We start from the raw sequence: 16,961 nt of genomic DNA, 5'->3' as shown, positions 1-16,961 counted from the left end.
TGAAAATCTTAAAACTGCATGATCTCTTTCAACTTAAACTTCTGACTTTTGTGTATGAATCTGTCAATCAAATCTCCCCTACTTAGTTATATTCATCAATTAAAATTTTCCTATAAAGGGGTGGCCTCTCCTCGATTAGCTTTGCTACTGAGAGACCTCCTCCTCAAAAATTCCTCTTCATGCAAATTTTCTAATTTTTCTGTAGTTATCTTTAGTCTCTAAACTTGTATTGTAACTTGTAGCCAATAGTTTATTTTAATGTTTTGACAAAATTTGTATGTAGTGGAATTTAAACTTATACATGAACTGAATGGCCTCAGGTGGCCATGGCATTTTACTGTATCAAGATTCTGGAAGACGGTAGTTGCGCAGGAGCACTGCTTCATAGCTGACGTGTTTTGTTCATACGATAAAGATTCATCATGGCGGAAGAAAAAGTTCCTGCCAAAGATTTACAGCAGGCCTTTAAAAGGCTGAAATCGTCGTCAGCGGAGAATAAGGTACTTTATCCGAAACTCACTTTCAATTTTTTATGATTTTTTGTCATCATCTATCCCACCAAAAGTGAATTATCGGGCGACACCGAACTGAAATGAATGGAAAATTTTGCTTGTTAAATTTTTCTAGTAGGAGAACAGTAAACAAAAGTTAAGGTGGCTTGATTTTGCCGCGATGTGTTATTTTTTTAAGACAATTTAATGTGATTTATTTCAGCAATGAAGTCCTTTCAAAGCTCAATTATTGTGTGAGTTGATAATTTGGCTGCCGACATTTCTTTGAATTAAATTTAGGCCATGTTTTTTCTCGATGTTATCTACAAGGATTTTTTGTTTCATCTCAAATCAACCCTATTTTAACTACCAAAATTAGGATTTCCGTTTTGGAGAATATCAAATATTTATATTTGATCAAACAGTGATGTTAATTTTCTAAATGGCAAATTTTTAACTTATGATATTTTTCTGGGTGATAAAACTCAGAATTTACTTTGGCTTTTCAGGTTTATTGTGGTTTTAGGGTTTATTGTCATTTGTGACATGGTTTTTAAAGCAACTTATTTACCTAGCCTTTTAGGTTAAGGTGCTTTTTGAAAACTGCTTTTTGAATACCTGTTGCTACAAATTGTGGGCTGCAAAACTATTGTTATTTGTAAATTTGAGTTTTGTTGCTCCGACGCTCCCAGCACAGAGAAAAATACTTACGGTCTAGGGTTTTAGGAGAACTAACTTGGACATGTATTTCTTCTTGTTGCAAAATGAAAATTTGTTTTTGCTATTTTAACAATAAAAATCCTAAAAATCTTGTCAATATTTTATTTCAATGTCAGAATTTGCATTTAACTTGAAAATATTTGTGCATTTTATCCAAATATATGCTCATTTCTAGATGTGCTTTGACTGCCGTGCATCTAACCCAACGTGGGCCTCTGTGACATATGGTGTATTTTTGTGCATCGATTGCTCTGCAGTCCACAGATCCCTTGGAGTACATCTTACATTTATAAGGTAAGAATAATCAAAGAACAAATGTTTTGTGTATTCATACTAAGTTTTTTTCAGGATATTATCCAACATTCTTTAAAAGATTATTTTTGAACAATATTCATGTTACCTGATTTACATAATTATGTAACATTTACAATAAGCTTTGCACAGATATCAATTTAAAGCTATCATTTTTAATGTTTTTGTTTACAAAGGCCTTTCCTTTTTTCAACATTGACATATCTAGTTTAAAGTTGTGGTTTCTTAGATAAGACCTGTCTGTTTGATATCAAGCAAGTTAGAAATTTCATATTTGGAAATTAAAAGTCTTCTTTTATTTCTAGAAATTACAAGAAATGCTAACCTTATTATACTTATTGCAGCCTTTACCCATTAGATACCTACAATGTCATTAGTTTGATTAAATTTGAACTGATTCAAAAATATAAATTACAATTAAATATGTTAATGTTTTACATTGAAATTTTCAAACTATGGACTTTTGAGATTTTAAAAATTGCCTCCCTTGAATTATTGATAGTTATGAAAACATGTTTTCAAATATTTCCAACCACTGTCATGTATTTGGAAAAACTTTGATCTAGGTCAATTCAATTGGATACAAATTGGACATGGCTACAGCTGCGTAGTATGCAGGCTGGGGGCAATGCAAAAGCAGTAAGTATTTAATTCGCTTAATATACTTTTTACACTTTCACAGGCGATTGAAAATGAAATTTAAGTTAACATTAAAATTAGGATAAAAGCACACTAGCTTGTAAGAATGGCTTTGAAAAAAGCAAAGATTTAATATACTGTTTAGTCTGGCACTCTTCAGAGTATAAAAGTCAAAACATAGACCAAAACTGGCATCAAATATAAAAAATTTTTAATGGGCATATGACACTGACTTGGGTGCTTGTGTTTTCTGATTGGCCTATTTCGATCCACAACTGGGTATATATATTTTCTAGCATAGAGTTTTTGGTCTATGTTTTGATGTTGTATACTCTTAAGAGTGTCAGACGAAAAGCTTCAGTATACTCATATTTTTGCTTTTTCAAAGCCATTTTATAAGTTTTGTACCACCTAAAGATTGTTTACACTAACTATCGGACACTGATATAAATGAAACCATTTTTTTAGTGTTATTTCTTTGACATGGAAATTAATCTTAACCTGAAATACTTTGTTTACATACTGAATGCCACATGAATGCCACATTTAGAAACCCAAATTGTGGTCAGGCTATCCCACTTACACCCTTGTTTTTTATACAAAATTGGTTTATCTATTTGTTTTTCTCTTTGCTCACATTGACTAAAGTGGGTAAATTTGAAATGGAACATGGAATACAAGCACCAATAAAAATATGAACATGCATTTTGTTTTTAGAACAAGAACATTGAATCCATTGTTTTAATGAAATTGTTTGAGTATCCAATGATTTTACAAATGTTTGAACCAGCGGCAGATCCAGACCAGGTGCCAAGCATTCTGGAACCATGTCAAATTTCCTATAACACATAACACAGGTTTTCCCTTTACTTTCAAATAAATCCCTACGCAATAGGTTCTTGTACCACAAACATTGCCGCTCTCTAAATATGGTATTGTGAAAAAAGGAACCCTGTCATAGCCATGGTAATCATTTGTAACATATTATTCTACTCTAAAGAAAGGAACCCTGTTGTAGCTAAGGAAACCCTTTGTACCAACCCATTGTATTTTTCAAGAATGAAACCCTGTCGTAGCCATTGCAATGGATTGTCTTTGATCTTTTACGCCAAAACAAAAGAAACTTCTTGGAACCAATCTCAGGAACTCATTGGAACTTGTTTAAACCGCTGACCATGCATGTGTCCTGTTTTCATAAGCTGCAAGTGAAGGCTATGACTGCACAATGATGAGAGCTTGTTTTGAACCCTCTAAAGGGAAGAGACCAGCACCTGAAGTTCAATGAAATTTAAGGATCGCATGGAAGAGTGCTATGAATTTTCAGCAAAGCTTTTCCAATACGCCTCATCAACTATTTGCTCATTTTTCTTGACTGAACTAGCTAACCTGGAGTAGACAGATCATACCACTTATTTGCTCATGGATCAAGCAAAAAGTGCTTTCCAGATAGTTGTAAAGTAATGCTCATGAGATGTTGCAATAAGCAAGAGAGAATCCTTGGCAGGAAGCTCAGGAATGTTGAATACATTTTGCCTTTGACATGTAAAGTATATTGAACTCTAGAAGACTTAGGTATACATGATATGTTTATCTAGAGATCAAGAACTTTATCAAGATAAAATGACAGACTTTAGAGAATGGGATAAGATGATTTCATATGTCATAATTTGCAATGTTTAATAATTTGGCTTCTTTGCTATATATGATGAGAATGAATTTCACTGAAATCTTGCAACACTCAGTGAGCTTTTCTCCTGCTGTAAGCAACTAAAGGAATATTAAAGTCCTCTGCTTGGCAAGAAATCAAAATCTTTCTTTTAGAATTCATCATGACATTTCCTGGTTTGGTTTTCAGACTTATTTTTCTTACTTGCCTTGATAATATAATTTCTTATCTAAGTAAAATTAATCTTTTCAATTGTGAATCTTATCAAAAAGTAAACATAGGTATCCTGTCGCTGTTCACGAAGAATGGCGGTACTCTTTTGATGCTTTGTAGGTAGTTTCATAGCATCCGCTACACTCATGGGTAGTTATACTTTATACTTGAGTTGCCTTTTGGAATGGAAACCGTTATAAAGCTTTCAATATTAACTGATGCAATGATTTTCGAACCTTTCACCTACAGCATCTGAGGGCAGAAACGCTGAGCCGCGAAATTTAGTTGTTTGTTGCAACAAAGATAGTTATTCTTTGCTTACTTGCTTTTTGGATTTGAAATTGCTTTAATTAGAAATTGTGGTGATATTACGTTGCAAAGTATTGGTTTAGGTGACACGATTTGTAAGATCTTTTCAGTCGCGAAGTGCACAGCTCTATGCACGTTGGAGCGCTAGAGTGCATGCTGAGATATCTTCATGGTAGGAGCACAGGGCTCTGATATGCGAAGAAAAACAATGGCAAAATTGACAATAGCAATACACTTTTACCAATCAAAACTTTTATTGCCACTATATCCGTTTCTTAAATCACGTCATACCACGAAGGATTGATTGTTTTCACGAAAAGCTGTGCCAACTTCCCTTCTGGCAATGATACAATGCTTCTTTGCTTCATTGACTTTGTAATGATGTTGAGTCAACATCATTTCGTGGCCGCAAGCAATAGAAATCGGTACCCTAATTACAGGAAATCGAGCATGCCTTGCATAGCAAAAAAGTTATGCGTCTCTATATATATAGGTATATGTATGCGTTCCCCGCGACCCACTTCTTCATACTTCTTCGTACACAAAATTGGGCATCACCTAATTTTGGATGGAAGTCAAGCGCCTCGCCAGAAAATATGGGACAATGCCCATATAGGACCCATTACCAGACCCAAAATTATTGTCTAGATCTTCCACTGGTTTGAACTGTATTTACCTAAACTTGTGTTTGTAAAGTGTATCTTTCAAATCATTATGTTAAAATCATTATAAAATGAATAATTTTTCCTTATATGTAGTTTCCCAATTCCGATATGCTATCGTTAAGTTTGGATTTATTGTAATTGTTTCGCTTTTTCTAGAATGCATTTTTTAGACAACACAATCTGACTACCACTGACGCAGTGGCAAAATACAACAGGTAAGGCAGGGATTCAAATTTTTCTGTGGTGAATTTAGTCATAGTTTTGTTTTTGAAGAGGCAAAGTCAATATTATTGTTGCTGTAGATTTATCTTCTTCTGATGAGCTGTAGCCCATAATAGCACCCATATCATTTTTATGGGCTCCAGGTCCCTGTTTTATGCTACTTCCTTTCAATGTCCTAGATCAAATATACTTGATACATGAATACAAATTGTCTTCTTACATTCCAAATATTGGTACTCTTTTGGAATGCAAGTGAGATCACCAAATAATCGGAGTTAATGGAACAATCAGAATAAATGCAGCCAGAGAAATGGAACCCTTTTTGTCTAAGTTTTTTCCCTGAACCATACAACAATCTTGAACATAACTATAAAGGTACAAACAAGTGAATATTTACAATACCAATCCAGTAAATGGAATCTGAAAATTTGAATCTGAAATAGAATCTGAAAAATGTTGAGGTGCAAAGAGGAGCATCATATCCTTCATATCACAATTGATTATATCTTTGAGGCAAAGTGAAAACCCTTTGACATCTTTGAAATAACAGTATAAAACTTTTTGAAATAACAGTATAACGTCGAAATAACGTTATTTCTTAAGTCTTTAAAGACTCATTGCTAACAGTGAGCCATTGTGCTGGGTAGACATCCCATTATGCATTTTCAGGCAGTCTTGAATCAATTTTGGTTGTCCATAGAAGTTTACTGACATTATTTGCATCATTGCCTGTATGATTTGCCATGAGCCTTATTGTTAGCAATGAATCTTTAATTGTAAAGCAAATATTTGTGAAATTTCTGGTGTTTAAATATTTTTTTCGGGAAAAAAATTGGCTTGAACAAATCCATGTGATATAAGTTTTCATTAGGTTTGTTACTTAATGTAAACTGTACTATATTATAGCAGAGAAACATCCTAATCTTATTTATATTTTGTCATGAGCAGCAAAACAGTAATTTCTTTGGTAACTTGTTAAATCAGTACTGGAGTTAATTTTGAGTTTCAGATTCGCAAACATCGTTGAAATCTTGCTTTAATTAACATAAAATTACTCTGTTCACTTCATTCACTAATTTTTGGCATTCATTTTTATTTTCCAAACTATTTCAAAATGAATGTGATATTATAAGACTTTTTCATGTTTAATTGTTTAGAGTAATGGTGTTGGTACTTTATTTCTTTATTTCATAGCTCTGAAATTTCTTTCTTCTTTTCAACAGTAGAGTAGCTGCAATGTACAGAGAAAAATTATCATCACTTGCACAAAAGGCATGCCAACAATATGGAACTAGTGTTGTGAGTTTAATAAGATTCTTAATGTAGTTTGGTCAATGCAATATTCTTCTTGACGTTTAGAGTACTTTTCATTTTCCTTAGATTTCAAATGCTATGGAACCTTTTTATCATTAGAGGTTATTTTCTCATCTTGAGCAACAGATCTCTCTGTTGTTTCTAACCAGGCACAGACCTAAATATTTTCAAATTGAGCCTCTTTTTATATTTCACTTATGATTGTCTTCCACCTCTTCTAGTTTTTAATATTTATCAAGTTTCACCATTTTTATAATCGTTGCTTCCATTTAATCAAGTTTTCCATTTATTTTGTCATTCTCTTTATTTGTAAACATATACATCAAAACAAGCGAAAATTTTCATCCCATCTAGTTGAACATTGATGCCCATCACCATACAGCAGCCAGTCCTGAAGAAAAGGAAGCTGACTTTTTTAACGAATCTCACGAAGCTAGCAGCGTATCTCAAGTTCAACCTGTGGCCAGCCCACGAAACAATACTCCAACAAACAATGGAAATTCTGGTATGATTCTTGTACCTTTTTGCACTGTCCTGTGACTGCTGTTTATTATCCAATTCGCAGCTTAGACGATTTATTTATCCCTATATTCTTGATTAAATTTAATTTTTGAAATGTATTTTTTTCTGTGAAAGTAAGTTGTGGTTTATTGGTCTTTTGCAGACAAAGATGCGGATAAACTTGCTGATTTTGGCTCATTAGCAGTGTCCCCTCCTAAGACTTCAGCAACTAAAGGTAAGTTCAGGAAACAAATTCAAATCACCTTTTACTTCCATATATGCTATTATAAGTTTTACAAAGATTACCTATTGGAGGTTCGGATTGCTGTTATGAGGTCGCTACAATTTTCAGATGCTTTGGAACAAAGCTGATTCCCTTTTGGTATTATCATAACTTTCCTGTTCTGACGTCTGCCCAAGCTGGCTGGTAAAAAGACTTGTAATGGTATAATAGGTCTTTTGCGAAATCTCGTGATTGTCTGGAAAACCAGAAATACTGTGCAACGTACTGAAGGCCCTTTTCAACCGTTCTCCCACGATTTAAGCCTTAATATATCGTATTCTAGTTCCATATTGATTTGGTATATCGTATTCTAGATGCAAGAGTTCCTACTATTGGCTCAAGAAAACCAAAGTCAGCCGTTGCAAAGAAAAAGGGAGGTGTAAGTGCTCTTTTATTTATTCTATCCTGAGAGAAGCTTGAATCCGATTTTCCTTTTTTCTTTTTGTTTTGGAAATGAACCTTTAAGTGATGATCGGTTAGCTTTGTTTTAAATCGATCGCTTCGAATCCAGTCGATTGAGCAATTTTGTTGATACGTTGAGCAATTTTTGCGTGTAAACATTAAATATGCTGTTTCTACCACCCACCTCTGTTTTTTTCATTTTGCTGCATATAAGGTAGGGAATTATTGCAAATGTTTTGCATTTGTTTTGGAAAGTGCGTCGGTTTCTTATTGTAAATTAGTGTAGTAGGGTTGCATTCGTGCTACTTCTGTTTCATGCACTGCTTGACTTGGTAGTACTTAGTGAGTAATTTGAAGAATGATAACTCTATGACGTACACAGGATATAAAGGTAGTTTATTCGTCCCAACGGTCATTGTAACTTCCTCGGTTGAATGTCCTTTTATTGCCCCAACTGTGCTTCAATCTTTACTTTGCTTGTAAGCATATAACAGCTTTTGCGCATATAACAGCCAATATCGAATGGTAACTGGACTTATTCCTAGATTTAAAACTCTTTTTCGCTCGAAGTCCTGAATTTTGGATAGATTTAAAGGATTTAAGTGAAATATCCACGATGATAATCAACATAAGAAGTCAAAAGAACGCGACTCGCACAGCTTCCTTCGTCATTATATATTTTGAATTGATGTTCCGTGATTGTTAACTGTTTAAGAGGATATATATTTCTCTCCTTGTCTCTTCTTTACTTTTTCAAATCGTTGGCAGATGTCTGGAAAGGGTTTCATTATTCATTTGCAACTGTAAAGGGTTCTAGCAAATAACTTTGACATCAATTTTTTATGAATTACACTATATATACCATGTTATATAATTGAAAATGGCTAGTGGCATTTTGATAATGCCCGATCGCCATAGACGATTTCATGTATGTGTTTTAATTAGGATAACTGCATTACCTGCCTGATGCACATCTTTGGTATCTTTAATGATTAAATGCTGCAAAACATTTAATAATCCGTTTATTTACCTTGTTTTCGTATTTCGCATTTCTCACACTCGATCTGTTAAAGTATCAGAGAATATAAACATTGTTAAGGTATTTCAAAGGTGAATTCTTGCAAGTGAAACCGATTGAAAAGTCCTGTCGTTTCTCGATCGCAAGCAACGAAGATGCTGCTTTTATTTTTAAAGCTTTTTGCATTGATAAAAGGTAGCCAGGCTGTTGTGTATGTCAAGGGACTTGCTGATATCGTTTCCTTGATTTCAGTTGGCATCATACGAACAGGCTTGTTATCAAAAAAATACGAAGATGTAAAGAGGAAAATATTTTTTCTTCAGAATTTTTCATCAACATGCTAAAGTCAATTAAGGAGACGTTTCAATCTCTAAAAAATTGTATTTGCGCTTTAATTTTGAGATTTTAATAATTGGAGTGAGAAGAACTGTTCAAAAGAACTTTGCATAAAGTCAATGTCAAAAAAGTTTGCTCTACTTGCATAGAGTTTGCTGTCTCTGAGCACGTAAAATTGTTGTATCATAGAAAGGCATTTACAAAGTAGAACGGCGTGATTTGTAGAAAATGCCTACAAAAAACAAAGCCATGTCGTAAAAAGAATCTCATTGTTTGAAACTAGAATTTCTGGAATTTCAAAAACTCGATGAAAATTCCACCTTGCTTGTTTCTTTGATGATCAAGGCTTCTATTTAGTTCTGTCTAAGAGCACAAATGGATATTTTAGTCAGGCAAGCAAATTAGATAATTTAGCAAATTTTGGTGCGTTTGATCAAGATAAAATAGAGAGTTCCTTATTTTACCTTGGTTTAATGCATGCATGAAGATAGCACTTGTTCCAAGTCAGTTTATGAAGAGGCTATTACATTGCACCCCTGTCTGTAAACATCTGCGCAGAGGAGTGTCTATACACTTAATAATACGTTTGTTTTATGATGTCGTTTCAGATTGGAGCGAAGAAATCAGGTCTAGGAGCCACAAAGGTGATTTGGAGAAGTTTTTTACCTTTATAGTTTGCTTTTCGTCATTTTTTCTCGTTTGCTTTTACGTTCTACCTCTTTGTCGCATGCTTAGGCTCCTTTTAATATGTTTGTGTCGTGTATGTTGTTGTTTTATATCAAATTCTGTTTCACTGCATTTTGTAGGTGAGCTCCAACTTTGCAGAAATTGAGAATGAAGCTCAGAAGTTAGATAAAATGAAAGAGTCTGTACCAGCCGACTCGTCTCCTGGCCCATCAGCTTCTCTGCAGTACAAATCACAGGGCATGTTAAAAGAAGAGCAGAAACTCAAAAATATGGACCCAAAAAAGGCAGAGCAGATGGAGCGATTGGGAATGGGCTTTGCAGGGCACAGAGGGTATCTAATCATTGTCTCTTCTATTAGTTTACTGTTTAACGCAAACTGATTTCATCTACATTAGCAAGCACCTTCGGTTGAGATTTATATAAAAACTAAGATAATGCACATTGCCAATGAAAAAGCTTTCAGGGAATACAATAATACCCTCAATGTAAAAAGAATATGTCTTTTGCAGTGGAATTGGGCATTCAGCATCAGATAGTATGAACACAGTGGAGCAGATCGATGCCAGTGCTGGTGGCTCAACGTTCAAGGACAGATACAGTTCTGCCTCGTCTTCTTCTGGCTTCTTTGACTCGTAAGTGGCTTTTAATGAATGACAGTTTGACTGGCCTTTATTGCAGCTTCAAGTGCTCAAGAGAGAACACTTCGATACTGTCATCAAAGTAGCGACGTTGCTGACACCCATCGAAATTCCTCAATCTTAGCAAAAGTGCAAAGGGCAAAAAGAACACCAGTTCATTGAGCTTTTATAATCTCCCATCGCATTTGTTAACCATTTCCTGGCGATGTGATGCCAACAAGTTGATTAAATTAAAGAAGCTTTGATTTTGTCTTAAGCTGATTTTTACGTCTACCTCAAGCGGCCAATAAACTTTTTGTCGAGTAAATTGATTCGACGTATCTGGTTGCGGCTACTTGCGTCATCTGGGTCATACGGTATATCACGTCGTCCTATTGGAGAAAGTTATTATATAAAAATCTTTTATCATTCTTTCTGTTTTGTTAGATATGGAATGGATGATTCCTCGCCTCCATACCAGGAAGAACCGCCACCGTAAGTATTATCAACGAGAGATCCTTCTTAAAATTAAACATAGTTCTCTTTTAAGACCTGTACCTATGGAATGTTCGCCTGCTCTTTAGCGTACCTGCTGGTAATGAGCCTGTCTCACTCTCCTGCTCTCAAAGAAAAATATATTTTTGATTGAGTGCCACAGTACTTTTTAGAGGTTCTTTCGTTCGGTACACGAATTATCAAGAGATTTGTATATTTCCTAAAGAAAGTTATCTATGTTTTGCAATGCAGCCTTCAATAAACGGGACCCTTATTGTGCAATTGCTACTTGGCAATGCATAAATCTCCCAGAGTTTGTCATGTAATCTACTGCTAGGCAAACGGGACCTTAAAAAATGATAAATGGAACTTTATGTAACAATTCAGTCAATAGAGCCTCGCGTAACCTAACACTCTTGCTTTTAGTATATTTTTTTCTCTCCATTTACCTTTATTTACTTCGTAGAACGTAGATTGTACAGTAAACCTAACTCTTAAATTCAAATTGTTTATAACTGATGTAAATGACTCATGGCTAAATCATCTTTTCTGAACAAGTCTGTTTGATCCTACAACAAAATAATTTAGGGCCTTGCTTACGCCATCAATTCTCATATACTGTTAACGGTAACCTTGAATTCCGGCTGTCATTCAGTCTGTAAGATCTTTTAAGGGAAATATTTCGATTGAAATCTATTTGGATGAATCATTTGATTTAGATACGAGACTAGTTATGCTGGCAGAAGCATGGGCGCTAGAGATAACGCAGATTACAGGTGAAGCGTAATTTTGACACGTGATTATAATATATAACAAATGGAAGTGTAATCTTCCTTAACTAATCAAGCCTAACGGATGTTTAAATAATTTTCTGCGAAGCACTTTCAATTAATCTGTTATTCTTAATACGCACAACGTAAAACGAATTTGGCATCGTTTGAAAATTCATTCATATGATTATTGTACTGTCATTTTTTGCTTTTCACTGAAATTCTTTCGCAGTTAGATTTGCTAACTTTGTCGTTTGTTATCACGGCATTGTAAAAGGTGTTTGAACAAGAAAATTATTTTAAGTAAAAAGAGAGGGTTAAAATTCTTACTTCAGCAAGACAGCCTGCATTTCTAACACCCCAAAGTTAGTAGAAATTTTGTAGAATGAACAAATTTTGTTTGGTGGTTTTTGATGATCCCGTCGATATTTCACTTTGTGTCATCATATAATTTGGCAGTATTCCCCTTTATTGGCAATATTCCCCTTAATTTGGCAGTATTCCCTTTAATTTGGCAGTATTCCCCTTATTTTTATAATATTCCCCTTAATTTGGCAGTATTCCCCTTAATTTGGCAATATTCCCCTTAATTTGGCAGTATTCCCCTTAATTTGGCATTATTCCCCTTAATTTGGCAGTATTCCCCTTATTTTTACAATATTCCCCTTAATTTGGCAATATTCCCCTTAATTTGGCAGTATTCCTCTTTTAGATCCTACAACCGATCTTATGAAGAATCAAGGTGAATTAGCAAAGCATTTAAACAATCAAATTGATTTTTTCATCGAATGTATTTTCCCTGTTGAAGACATGTTGCTTGATTTTTAGTTCACAACTCGATGATTTAGGTCGCTCTTACTAGAAACGGTGTGCATGAGCATTTAAGAATAAAATGCGCATATCAATTGCTAGATGGAGATATCTCCAATGTATTTTCTAGAGAATCATTGTACTTTAGAAATAGCATTTAAGTTTTTTTTATGCGAAAGGTTATCAATCAAGCATGTGCATGGCGATTCCCGTCAGATTTCATTCTGCAAGTGGAAATTTGCACCCGTAGAAAGTTAGAAATTAAGTAAAAACAAGACCCTTATTACCCAATGCCGGACAAACTTTTTAACGGATTATTTTTGTTTTGTCGGACTACTTAGTATTGATTTGCTCTTAAATTGTTTTTTGTACAAACCGGCAAAAGAGCCACAAAGAAAAGCAAATCACCTTTGGTCCTTTCAGTTTCTGTAGTGGAAAGACTTTGTGAAAATAGAGGGCCAATTTCAAAGGAAAGCGTAAACCAGTTCTCTGCCAAGAGACTCAGCTTTTCATTTTGAAAGTTGCCTCAAGCCTATACCGATTATTTTCTTCTCTTGAAACGTAGCACCATGGAAATATAGTTTTGATGTAAAACTCAGTGTTTGTAGGTGAAGGTCTAAAACCCATTGATGCCTTATGTCACTGTCTTAATTTCCATGTGTAGGTCAAGATCAAACAAAAGAGACGTTTCTGAGCCTCCTACAGGTAAGTTGCTTGCCTGAAATATCGCAAAATGTTGTCAATAAAAATGAGAATTTTGAAGTTTATGTCTGCAGATTATCTTCACATACGTGATAGATTTCTTGTTTATTCCAGGAATCACGACAGGTGGCTGCTTGAGCACTTTTGCTGTTCTTTTTCAGTCCAGCATCTGTCAGAATTTGCATTTCTTGTTGCTTGCAGCTTGTATTTTCGCGGCTTCTATGTCAAAAATTGAAATTATTAAAAGGGAAAATGGCTTTTTTTAAATGAAAATGGCATTTTTTGTCTGAATCCATCATCTTCTATCATGTTTTGTTTTTACCAAGACCTTTGCTTGAACAGCAGGTGCTTCTAGATTGATGCATTCTAATAAGAAAAAAAAGATGGATTTCTAGAATTAATTTCACATACATACGAGCCTTTAAGTAAGAATTGAAGATTTAAAGATGTTTTCAATAGCATCTTTCTTTAAAACAATAATCAATACAAAAATTGACACCTTTTTCGCCTCAACATTTACAGCCCCCCCCCCCACCCAACCTCCCCCCTCCTCTTAAAGTCTCATTATTTAATACCATAATTTAATACCAATATGTTTTTGTTAATGCAAACAACTTTGAACTGAGGGATTTACCATTTAAAAATGTAATTTGCTTACTTGTCTTATATCTTTCAGAGGAGATCCAAAAGAAATTTGGAAACGCCAAGTCTATCTCATCAAGAGATGTTTTTGGTGATAAGAGAGAGGTTTGCTAACAGTTGTTCTCCTTCCAATCTAAGTATCCTTCTATTAAAGCGGGCGAATCAGCGGGCGAATCAGCGGGCGAATCAATCTCGTCCAATTTATCTTGCTTTTATAAACAATTATTTTTCTGCTTGGTGAGATAGGTCTTGAATATTCCAAAGCCACTTCCTTCAGACCGCTTTTCTTAACCCATTAGCCCATTGTGCCGATGTTTCAGATTTGGTTCGGAAGAATACAACTTGACAAAATGATGGTAATCAAACTGCGCAACAGTAGTAACATTTTCTTCGTTCTGAACGTTCGTTGGTGAAAATGGCCGACTTTGCTTGTTAATGATTTTAAAATATATATCTGCGTTAGTGGGATTTCCAACTTTTCACACCATGATTGTTGAAATTGCACAACATTTCCCGGGAAGGAGTTTAATAAACATTTTTGCAAAATCTTTGAAGATGTTTTTCATGAAACGTTTAAGCCACATTTTTCCGAGAGCATTAATTATATTTCCATAATTTTATTCCTCTTCTCAAGGACGATATCTCTACATGCTTGATAAATTTTGCATGTTCCTGGGGTTTTTGTCTTCCTCTTTGATATGATACATCGCAAATATCAGTGTTTTTTGTTATGATATAGGAAGACGAAACTCGTGAGAAGTTGGATAGGTATCACGGATCGAATGCGATTTCAAGTGCTGACTTATTTGGAGAAGAGAAAAAAGGTAAACTGCATCAAAACGTCTTTGCTTCATTCTTTGAACCCATGAGCCTAATTGCAGAGAAGTTTCAACTTGAGTCGGCAGTATAATCAACATCTAAAGTAAGGAATGATAATTGATAATTGATACTTAAAATTGAAATTAAAAGGAGTTTAATGAAGAAATATAAAAGATGAATTTAGAAGATAAGTGTTGTCAGGAAACTAGTTTTTGAGTTACTCTCGCTGAAAAAAACCATAATAAAATGGATGTTGTTGATAGTGTCTGTCGCTCTAATGAGGCAAGAAGATTACCTGTGTATTTTGAAATTATCTCTCTGCGTGTTGTGCAAGGAATTTCCTCTGTAGAAACAGATTTTGTCTTTTTGTTATCAGTAATTTGTTATAGATTTCTGTTGCCAGCATGGGTTACTTATGAACCGAATAGTTTTATTGAACTTTCCCATAGTCAGCCAGCACGGTCAGTTTGTGGATATGTTGTTGGAGGGAAATTTTCTCACGAGTTCCATGTTTACGCCTACTCTCTTGTTGTGCCCTTCCAACGCAAGTGTGGCATGTCAAACCTTAAACAGACTAGCATATCGAATAACATTTTTTGCTGTTGGATGATCATTTATTAAGAAAATTATAAACCATTCGCTTTAATAAAACTTACAGAATTCAAGTATGTTTGCTTTTTTCAAAGCCATTTAGAATTCACGTAGTAAATATACACCAAAAATCCGACATGCTACCACCAAATACCGCCGAAAACAAACTTCATTCCAAATCTTATGGGTTGATGACGTGGTAGCTATCAAAGGTCGCGATTACACGGGCATTTTTGCTGAAGCAAACTTTTAAAGTTTTCTTTTAAGGTTTATTCGTTTTCTTGCAGAAAAGGGAGGCTCGTTCCGCTCTGTTGATTATTCCCAGCTGAAAGCTGGGGTTTCTCAAGTAACAGGAAAGGTTCGTGTGAATTTTCTCATTGCTGGTGTAATCGAACTCGTTAAAGGTAACACAAAGGTTGACTTCTGTTTCCATTTGTGTCCTTAAAGCTCTTGCTAAACCAGTGCGACACTTTTTCCAACAAATCCTGGTAGGGGTGGCTGGGGCTTAAATGTTTTCTTTTATTTTTAGCAAAAGAAAACTGTTTTTATTCTATTTATTGTATTATTTATTCGTATTATTTATTCGTATTCTATATCTATTCATTTATTCGTAAGTATTTATTCTGAGATCCGATGTTTCGCTAGTGCACATTGACTTACCTAGGCCAGTTTTAGAGAAAGGATGACATGAATGGGACTTCAATTTGGGTGGGGGGGGAGGGTGTTCTGTTGTAAATGGGGGAAACTTGGAGTTGCTCATAGCTGATGGATTTCTTTAAAGAAGTCTCTTTTCTATGCCCCTTTCACGCAATGATTTATACTCGTAAAGCGCAATCAGTTTGATGGCTTTACACGTGTAAAAGAATTACTTTTGTTCATTAATTTTCTATTCATTACTTAACTCCTTTTTAATTTTTGTACCAGCTTTCAAATATGGCCTCTGGAGTAATTGGCAGCTTACAAAGCAGATATAGTGGTTCGAACTGACGACAGTCAAGGAACATTAGCTAGTAAGAAGTCTCTTAAATGTAATACTTTTTGGTAGTTTGTTAATTTTTTGGAATTTATCAAAAGAAAGATTATTACGTCCAAATGATTGCAATTTAGCGGAAAAATCAAGCGGGAGTTTACATCAAAGGAGTATTTAATATGGATGATTAAGAATCTACTTTAGTGAATTGCTCGTGCCTATTACAAGAAAGACACTGAATTTTTGTTTCTGCATTGTGTGCTCTCTTTGTTAAACAGCGACGTCAGGTTACGTCTTTAAGAATTAGATGCAGCCTTTTTTCGAATGAGAGGTAAAATTCCCAGTTTTTAAACATGCCTTTTGAAATCAAGTTATTATTGTTAAAATTTAAAAATTGTTGGGAGATTCCATCTAGAAACAATTAATATCAACACCATCTCTAAATATTTTTTAAAAATACTTCATTGCTCTTAATCTATTATATGGAATTTATCATGTATTTTGACAAATCTTGCTTACGCAATGATTTCTGTGTAGAACTTCATGAAAATTGTTTTGGTAACCATTCAAAAGTCTGAATCTTTCCTTTGTACAATTACAACGATATAAATTTGGAAGTTTTTTGATTTAACCTTTAATGCAAATTGTATCTGTGTTGCAAAATTCTCCTTCCAACGTTTGAAAGTTTTTGTCTTCGTGGATTTTTTTGAGACACTTTTTGTGACGTCATTGTGATCCAGTATCGTTAATCTCATGGCTTCTTGTAG

General features: G+C 34.5%; 1 protein-coding gene across 2 annotated transcripts; it reads left to right on the top strand.

The window, feature by feature from the left end:
• The first annotated feature begins 348 nt into the window (after positions 1 to 348).
• LOC135680914 (ADP-ribosylation factor GTPase-activating protein 3) lies at positions 349 to 16,434 on the top strand. Of its 2 annotated transcripts, XM_065195151.2 has the most exons (19): positions 349 to 500; positions 1,387 to 1,505; positions 2,090 to 2,162; positions 5,172 to 5,230; positions 6,461 to 6,536; positions 6,906 to 7,056; positions 7,216 to 7,287; positions 7,650 to 7,714; positions 9,700 to 9,735; positions 9,898 to 10,109; positions 10,288 to 10,410; positions 10,843 to 10,890; positions 11,610 to 11,666; positions 12,373 to 12,402; positions 13,135 to 13,175; positions 13,849 to 13,919; positions 14,554 to 14,638; positions 15,512 to 15,582; positions 16,149 to 16,434. In XM_065195151.2, the coding sequence occupies exons 1-19, from the start codon at positions 423 to 425 to the stop codon at positions 16,209 to 16,211; spliced, it is 1,530 nt and encodes a 509-aa protein (XP_065051223.2). In that variant the 5' UTR covers positions 349 to 422; the 3' UTR covers positions 16,212 to 16,434. The 2 variants fall into 2 exon arrangements, with proteins under 2 accessions (XP_065051223.2, XP_065051232.2); XM_065195160.2 differs by lacking the exon at positions 11,610 to 11,666.
• The last annotated feature ends 527 nt before the right edge of the window (positions 16,435 to 16,961 follow it).

The sequence above is a fragment of the Rhopilema esculentum genome, chromosome 17 (genome assembly GCF_057945365.1).
Source record: "Rhopilema esculentum isolate cy_ngs chromosome 17, ASM5794536v1, whole genome shotgun sequence".
NCBI classification, from domain to species: domain Eukaryota; kingdom Metazoa; phylum Cnidaria; class Scyphozoa; order Rhizostomeae; family Rhizostomatidae; genus Rhopilema; species Rhopilema esculentum.
The sequence above is the reverse complement of the archived record's forward strand: the minus strand, read 5'-3'. Positions and strand labels throughout refer to the sequence as shown.

Coding starts and splice junctions, on each gene's coding strand:
- LOC135680914 (XM_065195151.2), top strand. CDS start 423: ATGGCGGAAGAAAAAGTTCCTGCCAAAGATTTACAGCAGGCCTTTAAA. Junction 6,537..6,905: donor AACAATATGGAACTAGTGTT/GTGAGTTTAATA, acceptor CATCCCATCTAG/TTGAACATTGATGCCCATCA. Junction 10,411..10,842: donor TCTTCTGGCTTCTTTGACTC/GTAAGTGGCTTT, acceptor CTGTTTTGTTAG/ATATGGAATGGATGATTCCT.